This window comes from Ochotona curzoniae, unplaced genomic scaffold, assembly GCF_017591425.1.
Source record: "Ochotona curzoniae isolate NIBS_2020 unplaced genomic scaffold, NIBS_Ocur_1.0 contig_3622, whole genome shotgun sequence".
Taxonomy (NCBI): domain Eukaryota; kingdom Metazoa; phylum Chordata; class Mammalia; order Lagomorpha; family Ochotonidae; genus Ochotona; species Ochotona curzoniae.
Window position 1 is genome coordinate 12,615,455 of NW_024465926.1, and position 24,404 is coordinate 12,639,858.

The 24,404-nt window shown below is 42.9% G+C and overlaps 1 protein-coding gene across 1 annotated transcript in view; it reads left to right on the plus strand.

Annotated features, from left to right (window-relative positions):
- The window catches only part of TERF2 (telomeric repeat binding factor 2), a 31,469-nt gene extending 8,177 nt beyond the window's left edge, over positions 1-23,292 (plus strand). The window contains exons 5-11 of the mRNA XM_040982166.1: positions 2,769-2,855; positions 4,012-4,158; positions 6,557-6,660; positions 8,487-8,879; positions 13,185-13,270; positions 19,924-19,967; positions 22,184-23,292. Of these exons, the coding sequence (XP_040838100.1) occupies positions 2,769-2,855; positions 4,012-4,158; positions 6,557-6,660; positions 8,487-8,879; positions 13,185-13,270; positions 19,924-19,967; positions 22,184-22,342 (1,020 nt within the window). The 3' untranslated portion in view covers positions 22,343-23,292. The remainder of the gene's footprint in view (positions 1-2,768; positions 2,856-4,011; positions 4,159-6,556; positions 6,661-8,486; positions 8,880-13,184; positions 13,271-19,923; positions 19,968-22,183) is intronic.
- The last annotated feature ends 1,112 nt before the right edge of the window (positions 23,293-24,404 follow it).

The following is a 24,404-nucleotide window of genomic DNA, read 5'->3' on the forward strand; positions in this document are numbered from 1 at the left end:
ACCTGAAATGATGTACCTCATTTATGCTCATCATCATCTCCTTAGCATTTCCTGCTGAGAATGTCACCCACCGTGGACAGCTTTGCATGTTGTATTGGCAATATGCATGTTATCCTATGTGCTGTCTTAGGTAGGATGGTACTGTAATAAATGCCAAACTTTTAAAAAATATTTATTTATTTTTATTGTAAAGGCAGATTTTACAGGGAAGATAGAAAGATGTGCTATGCCCTAGTGCACTCCTCAAGTGGCTGCAGCGGCCAGAGCTGAGCTGATCTGGAGCCAGGAGCCTCTTCTAGGGCTTCCTGTGCAGGGTCCCAAGGCTTTGAGCTGTCCTCGACTGCTCTCCCAGGCCACAAGCAGAGAGCTGGATGGGAAGTGGAGTAGCCAGGGCATAAACTGTTGACCATGTGGGATCCTGGTGTGTGCAAGGTGAGGACTTTAACCACTAGGCTAATGTGCTGGGGTCAAATGCCAAACTTCATAATTACTTGACTGGCATTAAGAGAGAAAGAACACTCCCACCCACTGATTAAATCCCAGAATGCACATGATAGTTGGACAGCTAAAGCTGGGGTCCAGGAACTCAACCTAGGTGTCCTATGTGTCAGGAACCCAATGACTTAAGCAATTAGTACTGCCTACCCGTAGTACATGCTACCATGAAACTGAAATCAGTAGCTGATGTTAAGGCTTAAACCTAGCAACTCTGGTATGGGACATAAGTATTCTAATTTGCAACTTAACCTCTTCTAGGCCAAAGTCCTGTCCCCATGAGACTTTATTTGGGTTGGGTAAACTGGAAAAATGGTTGGTGCTTGAAAAACAATTAAGAAAAAAAAACACACACACACAAAGAAAAACAATTAAGAAAAGACAAAGCTAGGGTCGAATTGTGAGAGAATATTTGCAAATAAAGTATGTGACAAACACCTTGTATCTAAAATATATATAAAGAATTGTGCCTTGCGTTGTGGTGCAGTGGGTTAAACCTCTACCTGTGGCACCAGCTTCCCATGAGTATTAAAATCTGCCATATTATTTAGCCTCTAAATATATTTTGAAGCATTGTGTACACCATAAATACAATGTTATTTAGCTAAAATTATTGGTGTGGGCTCTGGTGCAAAAGCTTAGTGGCTAAATCCTCACCATGCAAGCACCAGAATCCTATATGGGTGCTGGTTCACATCCTGGCTGCCCTGGCTGCCCTGCTTCCCTTCCCGCTCCCTGCCTGTGGCCTCGATTGCTTTCCCAGGCAACAGGCAGGGAGCTGGATGGGAAGTGGAGCTGCCGGGATTAGAATTGGCGCCCATATGGGATCCTCTTGTGTTCAAGGCGAGGACCTTAACAGCTACGCTATCATGCCGGGCCCAACTTGTATGATATTAAAAGTAAAAATTGTGTTCTTCAAGAAAGTATAGTCATACTATGGTTTTTGTGCTGAAAATGATGTAATGGTTATCTATTAAAATGAAAAGTTACTTGGCAGCCTCCCTGCCTGTGTGTGTAACAGCGTGTGGCGGACCCCATCCCCTTCCGCCCGACTGACAGAACGATGAGGGCATCGTAGATTCCTTTGCTCTTCCTCCTTTTTTGTTCTGGACCTCTGTGCATTGTTCCCCATGAAGGCAACAGACTGGTTTGTTTTTCTTTGCTGTTTTGTGTTTTAATGATTTGTTAATGTATTTATTTGAAAGGTCAGAGAGCGAGAGACAGAGAAATCTTCCGTCCCCCGGTTCACTGCCCACATCCCTGCCGCAGCAGGCCTGGGCCAGGTTTAAGTTAGGACACACAGGCACTCCATGTGGGTCTCCTGTGTGTGGCAGGGACTTGGGTCATCATTTGCTGGCTCCTATAGCAGGAAGTGCAGACCATCCCAGGTGACAGCTGAACTCTCTAAGTTTTAAACCACAATATCTACTCGTTTCCTTTTTCAATGATATTTTAAAAGGGGGGGGGGGTGATGCTTTGAGAGAGGTTTAAGGTATTTCCATTATCTTTTATAACTCCAGAGGCTGTCAGCATTCTGTTGGCTTTTCTAATTCTTTTAATTGTTCACGTGTTAAGATTCCCTTTTTAATCCCCAGTCACTATAATTTTTCCTCTGTTTATGTTCGCTGTGGAGTTTCTTCACAGGTCTTTGATTTTTCTTTGTGACTGGTGAGGTCTAATCCTACCCAGAACTTGGTCCTTATTATTTGCTGCCTTGGGTGAGCTGGCTGTGCTGGTCTCCCTGCACTTGTAATCAACAGCTGCTGGCTAGGGTTTGTGCTGCACAGGCTTGTCTGTGCCCCCGTAGACCTGACCTTTCTCTGTGGTCAGCAAATCACTGTTTTCTTTCTCCTACTTACAGAGCATCTTCCCTCTTCCTCACCTTTTAATTTAAAGCTCTGGCATCCAAAAGAACTTTCCCCAGTTACTCTAAGGAGCTGAGAATGCAGGGCCCTGAAATGACTCCTGGCCATTTTGTCTTGCCTCAGGCTCTCTTCACGCTGTTTAAATGGTCTAATCCAGGGGATCACACTTTGCTCTATCAGCCATTTGAAAAAAAATTCTTTGTAAAACTGAAAAGTGACCACTTTACAGATGGAAACAGCTTATCATTGTTCATGTTGCCTGCTTGAATAACTGCTAGTTTTTAAGTACAGGAATTAGACTTAAAGTAAAAAAGTTCTTGACTTTTTAGTTTATTTTGCGATTTGATATTTTGATTACACCTGTTATTGCAAAAGTAAAAAGAAAGTCCACCCCCCGCTTTTTTTTAGGCTGTCATTATTTGTATCAAAAACAAAGAATTTGAAAAAGCTTCAAAAATTTTGAAAAAACACATGTCCAAGGACCCCACAACTCAGGTAAGTTTGGTATCTTTTTGTTCTTGTGACTTAAATCCATCATTTCTTTGTGAGGAATTTTATCCACGTAGTCTTTAAATATGCCACACTTGCCATTTATGTCCATGATAATTCGCTGTAAGGTTAGTTTGTTAGAATTTATTTTTCCTTAAGCAAACTTACACAAGCCATTCATTTATTTGCCTTGTTTCTGTTTGGTTTGTGACAGAACACTTCTGTTGGCCGTCAGCACACCCTGGGAGGCTGACGGGTTTTGTTAACACTTCTGTCCTGTTTAGATACATGCTGATCCCGCAGACTGGGATTCCGCTTTCATGAGGACCTACTGGTAGAAGCTATGTAGGCCCCCTGCTGTTAATTTTTTCTTTTCTTTTTATTATTATTATTATTTTATTGTAAAGTCAGATATGTATAGAGAGGAGGAGAGACAAAGGAAGATCTTCGGTCCGATGATTCATTTCCCAAGCAGCCGCCACGGGTGGAGCTGCACCAATTTGAAGCCAGGAGCCTGGAGCCTCTTTCAGGTTTCCCATGTGGATGCAGGGTCCCAAGGCTTTGGGCCGTCCTCGACTGCTTTCCCAAGCCACAAGCAGGGAGTTGGATGGAAAGCGGGGCGGCCGGGATTAGAACTGGCGCCCATATGGGATCCCGGTGCATGTAAGGTGAGGACTTTAGCTGCTAGGCTACTGCGCTGGGCCCAATCTTTATTTTTTCGAAGGGTAATATGCCACATAATAACAATGTTCAAAAAGTGTAAGCAAAAACCTCCATGAAAATTCGTCTCTGACCCTTACTGAGTGTGTGTGTGTGTGTAGACATGAGTGCACAGATGCATCTTCTCTGTCTTTAGACTCCCATATGTGACAGTATATTCTTCATACTAATCTGAACATATGTGTGTGTATGTATATATTTAACTGCTATACCTTGGAGATTATTCTGTTAGCACACAAAGAACTTTTTTAAAATCCCTTTTTATAGCTGCAAAATAACTTATTGTGGCTGAACTCTTAATTTACTGACCAGTCCTTTGTGCTGGGCTTCCCTTTATATGTGTGTCCCAGCTGACAGCATTCTCTCTCTCTCATCATCACTCAAATTTTGCTGGATTTTTCTTTTCCTTTCTCGTGTTACAAATGGCTGATTTTCTGTGTAGAAGATGAGAAATGATCTCCTGAACATTATTCGAGAAAAGAACTTGGCCCACCCTGTTATCCAGAACTTTTCCTATGAGACCTTCCAACAGAAGATGCTGCGCTTCCTGGAGAGCCACCTGGACGACACAGAGCCCTACCTCCTCACGGTGTGCTTGACCTTTCTTTCCTCCCACCACTGGTGTGCCCCTGAGCTTGTGCAAAGAAGGAGAAAATCAGAAGTGAAAAGACTTATTGTGTGAAAAACTTTGCATTATCTGCACATGCGCTATCTTCCTTAATTAAATGTCTTAGAAATAAAAAAGCAAGGTGCTATCTCCCTCACCTCCCATTTTTAGCTCTTCTGCATGTAATTAACTTACTGGGGTTAAAGTAGAATGTTCATTTCGAGTCAGTTGTGGTTCCCAAAGGAGGTAGAATTTGAGCTAAATGTTGGAGAATGGGTAACTTGGTAGATGCAGTGTAATGGGATTTACAGGAAGAGCAGGGGGTACATCTGGGAGACTCAAATGAATGCCTTGGCCCAGTGCTGGCTGTTGTGGTCATCTAGGGGGTAGACTCTCTCTACATATAACTCTGACTTTCAAATAAATAAACACTAAGAAAAAAATCATGGTGTGGATAAAGGTATGACTGGAAGCATGACAAGATCAAAACAAGCTAAATGAAAAATTTTGTAATTGAGCGGAGAATGGAAGCTGCGAAGCTTAGGACAGCACTAGGGAGAAATAGAACAGGTTGTCCTAGATAGTGGATGTGAGCAGGGCATGCTGAGAGAAAGTGAGGTTTTGTTTTTTAATAGATACAAAATTTTTTTGAGAATGTTGAAATATCCTAATAGTAAATCTGCCAGGTCCATATTGGGATAGTGTTAGTGTTGATGCTAGCAATTTGGCAAGTTTCAAATTATTTTTCAAAGTGGGTAATTTGAGATATTCATAGAAAAAGTGTCAGAACGCTTGAGTCTGAGCTGGGATCCTTTTCGTGACGTTGCAGGTGACTGGGAAGTATCCTGGCATTGGCTTTTGGACCAGAACAGCACAGTGGGTTAAATTGTTTCCTGTAACTCTAGCACCCAATCTAGCCAGTTTGAATCCCAGCCGCTGCACTTCTGATCTGGCTCCTTGCTTACAGCCTGGCCAGATGCTTGAATCCTTACACCCACAAGGGAGACCCATCCCTGGCTATTAATGGCCATTCCGGAATTCAATCAGGGGATGGAGGATCTTTCTTCTTGTCTCCATCTCCCCCTCTCCTTAACTCTTTCAAATAAATGAACCTTTAAGAAAAAAAAAAAAGGAGGAGGAAAGCAAAACCCAACACATTACAGAGAAAAAGAAATATACCTGAAATTCAATGACATTGGATTGATTGGAAATAAAATTCAAGTCAGAAGGAGACAGGTGGAACAAGAATGTTTCTGGGTGTCAGGATTTTCAAGTTGATGAGGTAAAATATACTTGTCTAAACAGTTGTAAAAATAACTGTATATAAAGTAAAAGACATTATTGTAAATATGCATTACCTTAAGTTTGAAAACTAAACGTAAGTTTTTACTTGTGAACATAACCCCAGGTGTACCTAAATCAGAAATTGATTAGGGGCCTACACAATGACTCACCTGGCTAATTTACTTGTAAATGCCAGCATCCCCTGTGGGTGTTAGTTCATGTGTTGGCTGCTCCACTTCCCATCCAGCTCCCTGCTTGTGGCCTGAGAAAGCAGTAGAGGAAGGCCAGAAGCCTTGGGACTCTGCACCCGTATGGGAGACCTAAAAGAAATTCCTGGCTCCTGGCTTCATATCGGCTCGGCTCATCTCCAGACCTTGTGGCCATTTGTGAACTACGAGATGGAAGATCTTTCTCTGTGTATCCTCCTCTCTGTAGAATTTGCCTTTCCAATAAAAATAAATAGTTTAAAAAACTTGGTCAGAGCTGACTGGGTGGTATAGAAGTGTGGAGTACATACAATCATGTCATTATTTGGTATCCAAAAGATGAAATATCCTTACAAGGTGAAGATGGGTAGTGTCTCTCAAACAGAGTTGTATCTATCTATCTATCTATCTATATTGGAAAGACAGATTTACAGAGAAGGAGACACAGAAATCTTCCATTGGCTAGTTCACTCCCCAAGTGGCTGAAGGCCAGAACTGAGCCGATCAGGAGCCAGGAGCTTCTGGGTCTCTCATGCAGGTTCAGGATCCCAAGGCTTTGGGCCATCCTTCACTGCTTTCCCAAGCCACAAACAAGCAAGGAGCTGCAAGGGAAGTCTAACAGCTGGGATATAAAACAGCGCCCATATTGGGTACCGGTGCATGCAAGGTAAGGATTTAGCCACTCGGCTACCATGTTGGGCCAAGTTCTCTTTCAGTATAGAACACTGTGAATCATTTTTGGGTATGTTTATGCTTTCTGAGGAAAGAATGAAAGAAATTTGAGATGATTCTTAATTGAATTTGTAATTGAACTTGTTTACATGGTGAATATGGAGAATTACTATAAGTCCTGTATCTTCCTCTTCCTGATGACATCATTTATTTCCCAGATGGCCAAAAAGGCTTTGAAGTCTGAGTCTGCTGCTTCAAGTACAGTGAAAGGCAAACAGCCACCACCTGAGCCTGTGGGAAAACCCCCCAGAGGACCTGCCAGGTGAGGGCAATGCCTGCTGGGCTCTAGGTGAAAACTGAGCAGGGTCTGCTCTTTGTTTTTTTGGGGGGGGGCGGGGAGGAAAAGACACAGTGATACAGAAAGAGATTGAGAGGGCGAGGACTTGCAATATCTTTCTCCATATTCACATGAGATGGGGCAAGTGAAAGCAAGTCTGGGATGGGACTGGTGACCGCAGAAGACAGGCTTTTCAGTTTGTAATACCCTCAGAAAATGACCAAGAATGTCCAAACTTCCACTGTTCAAGTTTTTTGTGAGATGCTTAGGTTTTCTATATGAGATTTCTCAATTTTGAATACTGACAGTCTATTAGGGAAAAATCAGTACAAACAACTTCACATGATCAAGTCAGCAGGACAGATCTGTCAGCTCGTTCTGGATTGTATGCTGCCAGTGTCTCCCTCTCTTAATAGTCTAGACATCACATGCGTTAGCTGTTCCAAAGATGGGTGAAAAGGCAGTTTTTCATTGTTCTAAGGCTGTGTGCACTCTTCTTACTTGGGACAATTCTCAAGATTCTATATACACTGTAGTGAAGAGATAGAATGGAGAGCAGGCTTATTTCTTGCACAGCACAGCTGGAGTGGGCAGGCTAGATGAGTCTGGATTTTCAGGTGAGATTGCTGGTTGATGCTTTGGTGGCCCACGTGGCATCAACCAGAGTTTACACATGATGGGAAGACAAAGTGCTTTTGTCTATATACACAAAAAGGTCTGGGTGGCAAAAAGCCTCAAGAGGCTTCTGAGGAAATATCATTGGCTAGAGTTGCTTTAAGATTTTCTTCATTTTAGTTTATACTGCATAACACAGCTTATCTGTTTTATTTTATCTTAAAATCTTTATTTGCACTCACTTTAAGTAGGAGCTGCTCTAAATAAAGGTGATGTAAAGCTAGTTCCAATCATCTATGTTGTCCTCTATTTTTTTTTTTTTTTAAAGATTTATTTTTATTATTTTTTCATTGGAAAGGCAGATATACAGAGAGGAGAGACAGAGAGGAAGATCTTCCGTCCGATGATTCACTCCCCAAGTGAGCGCAACGGGCCGATACTATGCCGATCCGAAGCCAGGAGCCTCTTCTGGGTCTCCCACGCGGGTGCAGGTTCCCAAAGCTTTGGGCTGTCCTCCGCTGCTTTCCCAGGCCACAGGCAGGGAGCTGGAAGGGAAGCGGGGCCGCCGGGATTAGAACCGGGGCCCATATGGGATCCCGGGCGTGCAAGGCGAGGACCTTTAACCACTTGCGCCACCGCGCCGGGCCCCTGTCCTCTATTTTTAAAGGAATTATATTTTTGAAAGAGTTACAGAGAAAAGAGAAGTCTTCATCAGCTTGTTCTGTTGTTGTTTTTTTTTTTTTTTAAGATTTATTTATTTTTATTGGAAAGTCAGATTTACAGAAAGAAGGAGAGACAAAGATCTTCCATTGGCTGGTTCACTCCCCAAGATGCTGCAGCAGTTGGAGCAGAGCTGATCCAAGAACCAGGAATTTTTTCTGGGTCTCCCACGCAGGTGGAGGGTCCCAAGGCTTTGGGCTGTTCTCTGCTGCGTTCCCAGACCATTAGCAGAGAGCTGGATGGGAAGTGGAGCAGCCAGGATATGAACCAGCACCCTTATGGGATCCCAGTGCATTCAAGGCAAGGACTTTAGCCACTAGGCCACCATGATGGGCCCTGCTGGTACCTCTTAAATGGGGAATTTCAGCTTGATGGCTCTTCTCTAACTAGAAGTTCACCTTCCAAAAGAAGTTGAGGCTCTTGCCTGTACACATCATTAGTGGTGACGCTGACTTTTGTGTCTGCTTTATTTGCAGGCAGCTACAGAACACTCCCACCACCATTGGAATCACAGCTTTGAAGGCAGCTTTCAAGGCTCTGTCTGGTGCACAGGATTCTGATGCAGCCTTCTCAAAACTGGACCAGAAGGATTTGGTACTTCCTAATCGAGTGACCTCACCATCATCAGCCCTCAAAACTAAAAGACCAAGAAAAGATGAAAATGAAAGTTCAGCCCCTGCAGAGGGTGAGGGCGGCTCAGAACTGCAGCCCAAGACCAAGCGCATGACGATAAGCAGATTGGTTTTGGAAGAGGACAGCCAGAGCACTGAACCAAGCACAGGCCTCACTTCTTCCCAGGAGACCGTTCCTGCATCACCACCCAAGCCCATGCCTCTCAACCAGCCCCGCCCCAGGGAGAAGAATTCCAAGTATGAAGAACTTACTTGTAGCAGTTTTGGGGCTTGGTGGTCCTGGTTGGCCCTAGTATTACTTCTATGGATGAAGTAACTCAGCTCAGTTACCACCAAGTTGTGCTCAGACTGCTAGAATGAGACTTGGGAGGCTCCCATCCATTACACTAGGGCAGGGGTGAGGATGGAAAGGTTTCAGAACCTCCTACTCGTCGATGCTTTTGTTTTTAGCAAACATCTGAGTGCCTTAACTATAAATATTAGTCTTGTTTGTAAAAGAAACTTATTTGAATTGGGTCATCTTATGCCTTGATCCTTAAAAGTGACTAATGAATATTTATAGTTTTGTACCTTTTGTGAGCATTTGAAGCTTGGCAGATTCAGTACTTGTATGCTGATCTCCCACACTGTGCTAGGTGCTCTGGGATGGTGGCTAGTGTGTTGCTCCCATTGTGACTCCCAGCCTGGCTCTGAGTTCTCCTGTCCTCTATGCCCTATGTGGATCCTTCCTCCAGGCAAACTGATCTGCTTCTCTCTGGAATACGCTGTGTTTGTTCTGCCACTCTACTTGCACTTCTCATTCCTCACAGCAAACTGGCATCCCTCCATTACTTGTCTGAATCCCATTTGTCCTTCCAAGGGAAAAGAAACTTGTTAAGTGCTTTCTGGGGTCAAGGACTTTCATGTAAAATGTCACTGAATTTCTGTATTCCTTTTTCTGTGAGGTGATATGTTAGCCCATTGTGTAGATGAGGAGGGTTCAGAAGAGTCCTTACCTCACTTGAAATCACAGCTGAGAGTGACAAAGGGCTTTCAGGGTGGGTTTTTGTTGTTGTTGTTTGCTTTTAAGATTTATTTTTCTTGGCAAGTTAGATTTACACAGAGAAGGAGAAAGAAAAAGAAAGATCTTTCATCTGTTGGTTAACTCTACAAATGGCTACAATGGCTGGAGCTGAGCCAATCTAAAGCCAAGAGCCTGGAGCCTCTTCCAGGTCTCCCATGTGGGTGCAGAGTCCCAAGGCTTTGGGCTGTCCTCAACTGCTTTAGTAGGCCACAAGCAGGGAGTATGCCCTGGGCATGCAAGGTGAGGAAATTAGCCACTGGGCTACTGTGCTGGGCCCACTGGGATTCTTTTAAGTAAGTCAGCTTTCACACAGAAACTCAAAGCTTATAAGCCATATACACCAAGTTGCCTTTCAAAATTCTGCTAGTTCGTTGAACTCTGCCCCATTCAACATTGTGTAAGTGACCCAGCTTGCTGGTCTCTCAAGGCTGTTGCCGTCTCTACACTGTGTTTTTGTTTGGGGACCTGTGCTCTGGCATGTGTTGTGTGGTACTTCAGTGGGCTGTGGCATCAGGGCCTTGGTTTATACTTTGGTACAGACTTTACTGTGTGTACTGAGTTGCCATTTGGAAGTAAGTCACAAATGATGGGCAGCAGATATAACTCCATACACTATTTAATACATTTACCTCTTGAAGCAGTCCTGTGGGGTGTAGGTTTTAGTCTTCATGAACGGGTGAGGAAATGAGAAGTTTCAGGATTGCAATGCTTTTGTAAATAGGATCTGTGAAAGTTCCAGATACACCCACCTCTCATATATCAAGGTTTGAAGTATGACGGGTACTTGGATGCAGGGGTTAGCAAACTATGGCCCTTGGGCCAAGTCCACCCACTACCTGTCTGTGCAAATAAAGTTTTAGTGGAACACAGCCACACCTATCAATTACAGAATGACTATGGCTGCTTTCAGTGCTGGGCATGTTTTGTGGTCCTTTACAGGAAGAGGAATCCTCTGATCCCTACTCTTAAAGGAAGTGTATGTGAGGTGCCCTAGGAGCTTGGAGAAAGACAAGTTGTGCTCACTCAGCAGTTGAGTGAAGCAAGCTCACAGAGGAGCAGATGCTGAGTGGGTAAGGCTGAGCAGGTCCCAGAGCATGGCAGGGTTCCTAGTGGTGGGGACTCCTGCCACACAAGCCTAAGAAGTAGGAAGTGCTCTGAAAGGTTACCTGTTGTATGTGTGATGGAAGAAGGCAGCATATGGGAAGAACAGTCTGCATGGGTCTCGGTGCCAGATCTCGGTTTTCTCATGTCGTCTGTCAGGCCAAGGCTCTGAAACCAGGCGTCATGTCACAAATACCTGTGGAATATTAACAAAAAAGAAAACAGCCTCATGCTTCTGACCTTGCTTTAGATAACTCAATACAATATAATACAATTAATTTGAAGCCTGATAAGCTGTCCCTGAGTGCTTTAGGACAGGCACTGAGGTAATGCAGGCTGAAGACAAGGCCAGGCAAGCAGGGAGGACCTGAAGAATTGGGGACACTGCAGTCAGGAGGGGAAGGCTAGTAGGCAGAACCACTGGAGGTCAGGGCTTTGGGTCCTAGGTTTTGTCTTATAAAACCTTCCATGTAGCAAGGTAACACAATATGGATTCTCACGTTTTTAGAGATGACCCACAACTATGAAAGGCCAGCAGGGGCATTGCGGGCCACATAATTATTCTGTTTCATGTTCCTTTTTAAAATTTATTCCTGCAACTCTTTAAGGATGTAAAGGCATTTTTTAGTCTCCCAATTGTCACAAGCCAGCAGCCACAGACTAATTTGGTGGCTCCTGGCAGACCCTTGGTTAGTGAGGAGCCCAAGCTGCCTGGGACCACAGAGCCACCAACAGTTCAGAGGCCTGGTCTCAGCTCCTTCCACCCTCAGCAGTCAGTGAGACGCCATCATCTGAAGGCCTTCAGATATGTACCAGAACACCTGTGCAAGTGATAATGCCCAGAAGGCAGGAGTGAGCTGCGACGGCTGCAGAGAATAGCTGAGCAAGGGATCCAAGTTGATTTTATGTTAGCACAGAGCTAAGTAGATAGAAAACAAACTGTAGTCCTATCTCTGACTTCCATTTATCAAATAACAACACTCAGTAATATGTAGAAGAGGGAAAAACCACATGTGATTTTTTTCTCTTTGTCTTAAAATATTTTCAACATTTTGGGGAGTATGTTCCAAATTCAAAACAGAAGAGTCCACCATTTGTCTCAATACTTGCATAAATAACATCATTAAAAAACTGAATGAAGCTGGAGGAATTTGTTTTGTTTTTTGAGGCTATTACTAGTTTTCATTACTTATGTGCAAAATACCCAAAAGAGTATTAAAAATAAGTTTCTTTTTGTGTGGAAGAAGAAATTTGTCTATTCCCTTGGTCAGCTTCTACAGGTTAACTTGTTCTTTATCCAAAACTCTTAATTCAGACATTTCTGTTTTGTAAACAATATTTTCGTGTTCTTGAGACCAGCCGATTAGAACAGATAGATCACTGTTTTCACTTAATTTGGGTTTGGGTATTTTTTTCAATTGGAGGGTCTTTTCGTGGGCTACACTTGAGTACTTAACATCTCATGCTCAGAGGAAGGATTCTTGCTTGCTTATTTAGTCTTTGTTGTTGTAATTCCTGTGCAGTTCTTGGACCGTTCCAGTATTGCCTTAGTTACAGGGTGTGTGTGACTATGTCTAGGTGTTATGGCCTCTGCCTCTAAGAAGCTCATAGTTCAGGCACATTGTGCAATAATTGTGTATTAAGGGAATGCCTGTGTCATGGGATGGAGGAGTGAGGACCATAGGCTTGTTATGGTTGAAAGTAAGGAAGCTCTCTTGAGAGTGACAGCCTTGGAGAAGGGCTAGGACTCCCCTGCAAGGAAGGGACTCGCAGGTAAAGGGACTGTGACATAGAGAGCAGGAACATGCAGAGCTTATAGGAGGAAGAACAGGGGGCTATGATCTGTATCGAGGAGTGGAGGGGGAGCAGACTGGATGTTCCGGAAGCCCCCGTAAAGACATCTAGGTTCTGTTCATGAAGGGAGAAGCCATCCTGGACTGTAGTGATGTAGTCATTTTAGCACACTTGTTCTGGTGGCTTTGGAAAGGAAAGGCTAACAAATTTCTGATGAATATGACCTAGAGGAATTTATGAAGGCTATCCAGAGATGGAATAGGGCATGTGTGTGAAGAAGTTTGTACCTTATGGGTTGGAAGAATGCCAAGAACTTTAAGAGTCCAAACCACTCAGAAAAGTTGGAAAAAATTTTCTGGGTTGTGGTGATGTGCTTTGTGCTGAGTTTTAGCAGTGGGCCTTCAACCTTGGGGATGTTACCATGGAGATGCCTGGCCAGTCAAGGAAGAGGGTGAGTGGATTTGGAACTGTGTATAAAGGAACCTCACATGTAGCCAACAGCAGGACAAGGCCAGAGAGAGCTGAGGGCAGCATGGGGTGTACTGGAATGACTGCTTATACCTTGTCCTCTCCTTGATCTTCAGAGTACCCAAAGGCAAGTGGAACAGCTCTAATGGGGTGGAAGAAAAAGACACCTGGACGGAAGAGGACAAACTGTTTCATGTTCAGGGTAAGCAGCAGATTTGCCTTGGCAACTCCTTAATGTTTGCTGAATTACAGAGTATGTTACCATACTAGTTATGTTCTAGAAATTGCTGTACCTAAGCTTGAAAAAAATTAAGAAGGTTATTAAGACCTGAAATCATTTTAATTGATGAGGAGTCAGGTTTATGTCCTTTCTCACTAAACCAAACTCAAAGTAACACTTTATGATTGAAAAAGATTCCTAACTTTATTTTAATAAAAAGTATGAGATTTAATTGTAGTTGACGTTCTTCTTAAAGTTCCTTAATTGGAAGAAATAGGAAGGGTCATTCCCTCCATTTTACCAGTTCAATAGAAATTTTTTTTTTAAGAAACTTAACTCTTCCACAATTTATTCTAAACTTCATAGTATTTGTATTAGAATCTCTCCCACTACATATTTCTTCTAATGGCAATTTTTAAATGTTAAATCTTAATCTGCAGGGCGGGGGGGGGGGAAGAGAGGTTCTAAAATCTTTGGTAACATAGCAACAGTAGATCTTTGCCAGTCCCAAAGGTTTTGTCCTTAGAAAGTATCTTAGTTGGCAGAAATATAGCTAAGATCAAGATCATATGGAGAATGGATGAAGTAACAGAAAATAATCAAAATGATACTAAATCTTTTAAAACAATAGGATGAAAGATCTAGGAAACAGGTACGTGCAGTGAAGTCTAGATATGTCAGCTTAAAATCTGCTGCTGCCACAGGCAATACTCAGCACTGTTTAAAACAAACAAACAAAAAAAACTAGCCTGCCCCCTAGGCATCTCTTTGCTAGAGCCATCTTCTTCACTGGATCGCAGCTGCTGCTAGGACACAGATGTCTGTTCAGGTACACAGCAAGTTTCAGTTTATGCAACATTGCTTTTTTTCTTTTTGCAGCCTTTTAAATGGCTCCTATTGTCATAAAATGGTATCTATTTTGTACTTACACACTCTGCTGTGACCATCTGGCCTTTAAAATTTTTACTCTTTATGTAAGAGACAGACAGGGAGCTCCCCTTTGCTGGTCACTCTCCCAGTGCCCTAACAGCTCCCTAAACCTCCTTGTGGGGCTGAAGCTGAATTCAAGCTAGATCTACAGGGTATCAGGAACTCAGTTACGTTATTCATCCACATTGCCTAACAGGGTCTGCAGTAGCTGGAAGTGGGACAGGAGCTAGAGCTGGGGATCAAACGCAGGTACCATATGTAGACAGTTAACTGGAAGGTCAGTGCCTGTGCTCTTGGGGCATGTTTTTGAGACCTTGTTTTTGTCTAAGATTTATTTATCTATTTGAAAAAGAAGAGATCCTTCACCTGTTGGTTTACCAAAATGACTTAGGCTGAGCCAAGCCAAAGCCAGAAGCTTCTTCCAGTTCTTCCATGTGATTGCAGAGGCCAAGTAATTGGGCCATCATCCTCTGCTGCTTTTCCACACACATTATCAGAGAGCTAGATCAAAGTGGAACAGCACTTTAACTGGCCCCAGTAATGGTATACTGGCAAAACAGGCAGTGGCTTAACCTGTGCCACAATGCCAGCCTGAAATGTGCGCTCTTGTCTAGGATGAGAAGCAGATTTGAGATCTCACCTTGTATCCACCGTCATAAGGGTGCTGGTTCATGTTGAGGCTGTTCCATTTCCCAGGAGATACAGAAAAAAGATCTTCTGTCTGCTGGTGTACTCCCCAAGGGGCCACAACAGCTGGAGCTCAGCTGATGCAAAGACAGGAGCCAGAGCTTCTTCCAGGCCTCCTACACAAGTTCAGGGTCCCAAGGCTTTGGGCCATCCTCTACTGCTTTCCCAGGTCACAAGCAGGGAGCTGGATGGGAAATGGAACAACTAGGATTAGAACTGGCGCCGATGTAAGATCCTAGGTGTGAAAGGCTAGGACTTCAGCCACTAGGCTACTGCGCCAGGCCCAAATGAATGAACCTTTAAAAAAATGAATAATGTTTTGAAGATTCTAGCTTAAATAAATAAAACTGTTATATAAAAGCAGTGGCTGGTAGGGAGTCCTAAAGCAGAAATTATAGATATGTCATTTATAATACACATACACATATAGATACATAAATGTGTTATAATTTTAAATATGACAGTCTTGGTATAGGTTTTTGGCATCGTGGTTATCTTGCTGTTTGCCTAGTTCCAGTCCTGGCTGCCCCACTTCCAGTTTTATTTCCAGCCAATATACACCCTAGGAAGCAGCACATGATGGCCCAAGTATTTGGGTACCTGCCACCTGCAGAAGAGACCCAAATGCAATCCTTGACTCCTGATTTCAACCTGACCTGGCCCTGAATTTTGTGGACATTTGAGAAATGAACCATTTACTGTGCCATTTATTTTTATTGGAAAGTTAGATATATAGAGATTAGGAGAAATGGAGAGAAAGATCTTCCATCTGCTGATTCACTCGCCAAGCGGCTGCAACGGCTGGAGCTACATTAACCCAAAGCTAGGAGCGAGAAACCTCCTCCAGGGTAGGGTCCTCAGGTTTTGGGCCGTCTTCAACTGCTTTCCCAGGCCACAAGCAAAGAGCTGGATGGGAAGTGGAGCTGCTGGGATTAGAACTAGCGTCCATATGGGATCCCCGCAGGTAAGGCAAGGATTTTAGTCATTAGGCCATTGTGCTGGGCCCTACAGATAAACTTATAAAAAATAAAGTGAAGGATACCACACCATAGCTCTATTTGCTAATCCTCTACCTCCAAGCATCAGGATCCCATCTGTGTGCCGGTTTGTGTTCTGGCTGTTCCATGGGAGCATGGGAGACCTAGAAGAAGCTCCTGGCTCCTGGCTCCAGATTGGCTCAGCTTTGGCTGTTGTGACCACTTGGGGAGTGAACCAGCAGACAGAAGATTTCTCTCTGTATGTCCTTCTCTCTGTATATCTACCTTTCCAATAAAAATAAATTTAATAATAATAAAGTGAAAATAAATTTTAAGTAATGACAGGTCAGTGTTGTAGAATAGTAGATAAGGCTGCTGCCTGTAATACCAGCATTCTGTGTAGAGGCCAGTTCATGTCCTGGCTGCTCCACCTCCCCTAGAGCACCCTTTTGATGGCCTGGGAAAATCAGCAGAGGGTGGCCAAATTGCTTGGGTCCATGCATGTTTGGGGTATACCTGGAAGAAGTTCCTGGCTTCAGACCAGCCTAACTGTGGTTATTGTGGCCATTTGGGAGTGAACAAGTGCATGGCAGATCTGCTTCTTCCTCTCTTTGTCAACTAAATAAAATTTAAAAATATTTACAGATTTATTTATTTTTATTGGAAATGCAGATTTACAGTGAAAAGAAGAGACAGAGAGAAAGATCTTTCATTCACTGTTCACACCCCACATGGCTGCAACGGTCAGAGCTGAACTGATTGAGAACTGGGAGCCAGGAGCCTTTTTTCCCATGTAGGTGCAGGGTCCCAAGGTTTTGAACATCCTCTACCAGCTTCCCAGGCCACAGGTAGGGAGCTGGATGGGTGGTGGAGCAGAACACAAACTAGGGTCCAATAAAGTAATTTTACAAAAAAAAATCATAATCCCTTAGTAATTTTAGAAAATAATATCTTTTCTAGACAAAAACCTGTCATTAACCAGTGTCAGAGAATCAGGATGGCAGATAGGGTAAGCACACATTTAAACAGATGGAGAAACATTAGCCAGTGTGAAGCAGAGAGGGCACATTCCAGGAAATAGGAGAGAACAGAACGACAGCAGAGAGGCATCTGGAGACTGACAGAAGAATCTGCAGACATAGCAATGTAGTGTTGCAGTGACTGATACCCCAGCAGTATTCAGTATTCAAGCAGCCATCTGAACTCCACTGGTAGCCAGAACTCCACCAGCAACAAGGTGGGAAGGGGAATTCACTGGGAGCTCAGCAGGTGAACCCAGACAAAGAATTGCCTGTCTTACTGGTTTGTTTCATTTGACCAGGAACAGAGACAGAGCAGCAGATCCCAAGCAGGCAGTGTGGGAACAGGGTAGATTTCACAGCCCAGTCCTTCCCCTAGAGCCGAATCAGGTGCCATTTTGTGTAGGAAGGCAAAGGGTATGGGACAGTACTGCGCTTGTGCTAAGCTGGGAATGAACTAATTTCTGGCTCAGTGAATTGAAACAATGAGGCATCCTACAGGTTCCACCCAAAATAGATCCAGGTAGCTCACAGACCTGATAGCTAGCAGATCAAGAACTCTAGCAGTGGCACATCAGACATCATTTTGTACAGTATGGCAAAGGCTTTGAGACTTCAGGGATAACAGTAAACTGTACATGCGCTGACCTCAGCAAGAACTCACTGAAATCGGTACATTGCACTGGTGCCACAGAGAAAAAATACAGACTATGGAATCGTATGGGTCAAAATAGGTCCCTGTCGCCCTCAGACCTAACAGCCAATAGGTTCCAGCAAGATCACCACCAACAACCCAGCTATATAGGACACCTGGTATCTCCCCAATCCTAGGAACTACTTGAACTGGAAGTGGGAGAACGTTTGTACAGACAACAGTGCAATGGTATCACAGGAGGTGGAGACTGGTGAGCCAGGAGCTGGAGCTACGGAGACCATGGTGGAAGTCTAACATAAGAATTCAGACCTGAAATTTGCTGGAGTGAGTGCCATGGGTGATTGCAAACAAAGAGCCGTGTACCAACCACATAAAATCAAATTGTAGACCTGTAGGTGACACAGCTTAGAAATCTACCCTTAGGAGAAGAATCTGCTAACCAGAAGCACAGTGACCAAGAGCAAAAGAAAACAGAGGCACAATGAATATTACTCTAGACTCCTCTGCAGAGGAGCAAAAGCTTTTGCCAACCTCAGAGTTAACGGAGGAATACATTGAGAAAATGGGGGATACAGAATTCAGAAAACTCACTGTAAAGCTTCTTATCAACAATGAGAAGCACATACAGGAGTTCAAGGAATTTAAGGAACGTCACACAGGAAAGGGCAACACTGAAACAAATTCAAGCTGAATTATTGGAAATGAAGGATGTAATAGGGCAAATTAAAAATTCAGTGGAAAGTCTCCATAACAGAATGAATGAGGCAGAAAAACAATGTCAGAATTGGAAGATATCTTTTGTCACAATGGGAAAACAACCAAAAAACTGGAAGCAGAGCTGGGCCAAACTAAAAAAAGTATTCAAGAATTAAAAAAACACTATTAAAAGGCCAAATATAAGTTATAGGAGTTCCAGAATGTGCAGAAAGAAAAGCTGGGTTCAAAAATGTATTTAATGAAACAATAAAAGAAAATTTCCCTAATCTGGAGAAAGAATTGGGAAACAACATCCAGGAGGGTCACAGAACTCCCAACAGGTTTGACCCAAAGTGATCTTCACCATGACATATGATAATCAAGCGTGGTTCAAATGAACATAAGCAAAGATCCTTAAATGTGCACATGAAAAGAAAATCATTGACATATAAAGGAATGCCAATTAAATTCACAGGAGATCTCTCACAGGAAACTCTACAGGCCAGAAGAGAATGGAGCAACATATTTCAGATTCTAAAAGCAAAAAATTGTCAGCCCAGAATAACGTACCCAGCAAAACTTTCCTTTGTCTTTGAAAATGAAATAAAATTCTTCCATAGTAAAAAAAAAAAAAAAAAAAGTTAAAAGAATATGCCTCTTTGAGACCTGCCCTACCAATGATACTTAAAGATATTCTCTTGAGAGAGAAGAGGAATAGCACCCACCAGAACCAAAGCTAAATGTGAAGAATATCCCAGTAAACTAACAACAGAAGACTAAATCAACAAACAACCCATTGCTAAATGACAGGACCAAATTACCACCTATTTATATTAACCCTGAATATAAGTGGATTAAACTCATCAATCAAATGTCATGGATTAGTGACTGGATTCAAAAAACACAAAACCCATCTGTCTGTTGCCCTCAGGAGATATATCTCACCAACAAAGATCAGCAGAAACTATATCTCATGGAAAACACTTTCTCAGTTCTTCACTGAATCATAGATCATACAGTAGCATCATTTTCTTCAAAAAGATTCTTGATTTTCATTTCTTCAGCAACACATTAGTCGTTCAGCAGCATGTTATTCAACTTCATGGTGTTTTTAATTTTTTTTTTTCCTGTTGTTGATTTTGTTTTGTGGCTTTTCACTTAAGGGGATGTACAGTAATTGTGTAGACTGTCATATTCAAAGGTGAGGATACAATGCAGTATACATCTCTACTTCTCGACCAAAGATGGAATCCCAGTGAAACCGTTTACTGTATCTTGACAATAGGATGCTGGATAATAGGATGCCATTGTCCATGCCTGCGATGATGGACATATGACTGTGTATGAAGAACTGTACTATAGTAATAATATAGGGGAACTCAGTGGGCAGGGGAGGGGGTGAAGGAAATCCCAGGGCCTATGGAACTTGTATCATAATAATAATAATAGCCAGTGAACACACACATACAGTAAAACACAGTCTATAGAGCTAAAGTGACTGGTCTTACAAAGGGCACAAATTCTCCTTCACAGGTATCTTTCTCCATCTTGGGATTTTTGAATCAAGTTTTCCCTCTGGTGACATTGTGTGTGTGTGTGTGTGTGTGTGTGTGTGTGTTTATGGAGTGAAAGGTAAAGTCTGAAATGACTCTACTCTTGATGTTTTCTCAGCAGTACCACAGGAAGATAGTACAACAAGTGGCACAAGAAAGCAGGTAATTTATATGAACTTTTTCAATACATACAGCTGATGTAAAATAAGATCCCTCTCTTATAGACATGTACTCAGTAACTTTTTTTGAGATTTTTTTCAACTAAGTTTTTCTGCTTTACTGAAGAAAAATCTAGGGGGACAGAAGCCTAAACTGCTTTCTGGACCATAAACAAGAAAGACATGTTAAATTTGGAATATAAAAAGGATCTGTAGTGGAGATGAAACATCAAGAGTATTAGCTTGCGCCGACTTAAAGCAAGGCAGCAGCCACTGATTGCTTTGCAGGCAGAACACAGGGAAAAGAATGCCAAGGAAGGTTATTAAAGGTTTCTTGGGATTTTGCAACAGTTCTGCCCTTCTAGGCCTCTGGCCTGTGATAGAAGGGAAGCCTGGGAAATCTTTGAGTATCTCTGTGCTCTTTCTCCCATTTTTCCCTGTTAGCACATATCTCCCTTGTTCTGCAGTAATCCAGCTGGAGATTTCTCTACTTCATTATCCGATCCTAAACAGATTTTTTTCCTTTCTTTGGCCAGGCTGCAAATTTTCATCTTTCTGGTTTTTCCTTTTTGTTCCTGATTGCCACTGTAGAACAGTATTACTATATTACTAACAGTGGCCAGTAACACCCATGCCACAACCTGAACACATGCTGCCTTGAAATCTCGTTTGGCCCAAAGCTGTGGCTCAGCAGATGCTGGCATCCCATGTGCTTGCAGTTTGTATACCGATTGCTCTATGTCTAATTCAGTTCCCTCTTTCTGGCCTGAAGACAGCAGCAGAGGATGGTCCTAGGTTTTGGATGTCTGCTACCCTTGTGGGAAATCCAGATGAAACTCCTGGCTCCCAGCTTAGGCCTGGCCCAGTGCTGGCTGTTGTGGCCATTTGGGGAGTGAACCAATGGATAAAATTTTCTGTAACTCTTTCAAAAAAAATTTTTTTAGTTGAAATTTCTTCTGCAAAACAAGTCTACCATCTTTAAATTTATCCTCCCACAAGGTCCCAGTACATGGAAACAAAATTTCAGGTTCTTTGCCTTTGTCTAACAAGGGTGGCTTTTAGTTCATTTCCCAATCCTTTTCCCATTTGAAGCCCTATCAGCATGACCTTTACTATCCATATCCACATCTCTATAAGTGTTTCAGTCATAACCACTTAGCTGATCTTTTGTAAGACATTCCAGCCCTTCATCAGCCTGGCCAGTAACTGGTTATAGCATCCTAAGGTTTTCCCGATCTGATCCTCTAAATTCTTACATCTATCAGTTAATTCCAAAGTTGCCTTCACATTTTTAGTTACAAAATGATCTCACACTCCTGGTACTAGCTTTATAAACAGCTTTTCATGACAGATGAAACACACTCTAAAACACACTCAATAACTATGACAGACTACTTAGGACTGATTTTTATTGGCTTATGATTTTAGAGAGTCACAGTCCAAGTGTTCTTCAGTGGGTTAGCTGTCTGTTGAGGCTGAAGAATGGCAAGTGTGTGCCAGGGACTGATCACAAAGCATGCCAGGAAGCACAGATAAAGCTAAGCCTGACTCGGATGTACATAACCAGCCCTCCTGTTGGCGGTCACCTTCCAAGGACATGATACCAGTGAACTAATCACCTTCCAGAAGGCTTGCTCTTCAACACTGTAACTGAGTTGAGACTCTCCTTCCAGCACCACCACCTTACAATTTTAGAGTTTAAATGTGCATATGAGTTGGAGATGCAAACCATAGCAGCATGGAGATTTACTACATACCTAGTCCACAATGTTCACTTTCTATCTATACTATATGTTTTAAAAGCATAAACCCTGCTCTTGGGTTCAGATTATTCTCTGAGGATTTCTCCCAACCTCATTTAAAAGGTTGGAAAAGACAGACAGGAGTGAGATTGCCCATTGCTGTTTCATTCTTGTTACGCCCACAAGAGCTGAGGATCTTGGAGCTCTGGGGATCCCACGTGCGGGCCAGGGACCCAGCTACTTAAGCTATCACCTGTTGCTTCCCAGTTTGTGCATCCACAGGGAGACAGAATCAGGAGCGGGGCTGGGACTCAAACCTAAGCACTGAGATACGAGATGCAGCACTGCAGATGACATCTTCACCATAGTGACAGATACCCCATCAGCTAGGATTCTTTGGCTTATTTTATCACTGTGTTGGAGGAGTTACAAGTAAGTGGACAGACTGCTGAAATGTGTCTTCTGTTTTCTTTTGCAGAAGTGGACGGTAGAAGAAAGTGAGTGGGTCAAGGCTGGTGTGCAGAAGTACGGGGAAGGAAACTGGACTGCCATTTCTAAAAATTACCCATTTGTTAATCGAACAGCTGTGATGATTAAGGATCGCTGGCGGACCATGAAAAAACTTGGCATGGACTGAAACAAGCTTTCATTTCCACAGGACTTGCAGGAACTTGCTTCCTGTTAATAGCCCCTGATAGTCTGTTTCTTTCAGAAACTGGGCTGGGGTGAGGATTTGGGGCAACCTTCATCAGTGTGGGAGAGGTTTCAGTTCCACTTCATCACTGTTAAAGATCATGGAGCTAAGAAGCAAAGCCAAGTCCACCCCATGTTCTTGGCAGAGATGACAGGTACATAACTTGTACAGTGCCAGAATATCATTAGTATTTCCTTTTTTTTAGTGGTTTGCCTTCATTTAAGTACCTGGTAATCTGTAGAATCTTATAGGAAATGGAGTCTATTAGGAACCATTTATGACTCTATGACCTTTTAAAACCAGCAACATGAGTATTTTTTGGAGTGAACTTGTTCAATGTAAACTTTTGGCCTTCAATGCAAATGCAGAGGAACTTCTTCAGTTTGTTTGAAGCCCAGGCTGATGAGAGACCAGTCCTGGTAGAATCAGACCCCCTTTAAGAACTGATAAACCAGTTGTGACATCAGCCCCAGACCCTGACTGCACTGGCACTGGCTCTTAATCTCTGCAAGGCTGTGTAGGCAGGTTTGTCCTCCACTTCCCATGTGATTGAATCAGTGTGTTTTATGATAAAATGGTGGTTGTAGATAAGCTTAGCTGCACCCCCTTCATTCCCAGTTCCCTCCCTTTATGCTGATTAAATATAAATGTCCAATTCCATTCTTTGTGAAAGGATTGCTTCTGCCCGCTTCCCTAATTGTGCTGTGTTAGTGTCTTGCACTGGAATTCAACATTCCCTCCTTTTGTACTGTGTTGTGCTTGCTGTCTCTCTTCGACATCTTTAAAGACTGTCTTTTTAGCAAAAATTTCAGTAAAGTGTTTTCTGTAATTTTTTTAAAAATGAGAATTATTGTCCATACTTGTAGCCTTCTTCATTAAAGTCTTGCTTCTCTCAAATTTAAGCACCACATTACTTGCAGCTCAGCATGTATTCACAAAGCGGTTTGTTGAAATATTCTGAAGGAGCTGATGTATTGGGTATTTTGATCCTAGGAAGCCATGTCAAATGATGATATGGAAGCTGCCTCTTAATTTGTCAGTTTCCTCATATAATGTTCTTTCTCTGAGGACAAGAAAATTTCTCCTTTCTCACTCTGGCGTAGCTAGAAGGCAAGGTTTAAACAAATGCTAAAGCTTTAAAACTTACTAGGGGCTTGGCACGGTAGCCTAGTGGTTAAAGTTCTCACCTTCAAGTGCCAGGATCCCATATGGGTACAGGTTCTAATCCAGGCAGCCCTGCTTCCCATCCGGCTCCCTGCTTGTGGCCTGGGAAGGCAGCCAAGGACGGCCCCCTGTTGGAGACCCAGAATAATCTGCTGGCTCCTGGCTTCGGATTGGCTCAGCTCTGGCCATTGAGGTCATATGGGGAGTGAATCAGTGGATGGAATATCTTTTCCTCTCTGTCTCTCCTCCTTTCTGTATATCTGACTTTCCAATCAAAATATAATAAATCTTTTTAAAAAGAAAATTTATCCATTAGTTATAAACTGGAAATTTTCTATACTTTTGTTACCTGTTAACAATGCACTTTCGATTTGGTACTACTGATTTTCTATCAACCAACACCAGGAGAGCTGAGAATTTGAGCTTCTGGTTGCAGTTAGCTCTGATATTCTTCCAGGCCATCAGACATAATACTCCTTTCAACACAGATGAGTTGAAGGTACTTTCTAGGTGAAAGGATGAAACTATGTATTTAGACAAACTACTGTCTTCTAGGAAGGAGTTTGGTGCGTAGTTAAGACTATTTTGTAGGTTGTGCCTGGTTAGTGGCATAGCGGCTCAAGCCCTTGCTTTGAAAGTGCCAGGATCCTATATGGGCACCACTTCTAATCCCGGCAGCCCCACTTTCCATCCAGTTCCCTGCTTGTGGCCTGGGAAAGCAATTGAGGACAGGCCAAAGCCTTGGAACTTTGCACCTGCGTGGAGACATGGAGGAAGTTCCTGACTCCTGGCTTTGGATCAGCACAGCATCGGCCGTTGCGCTCACTTGGGGAGTGAATCA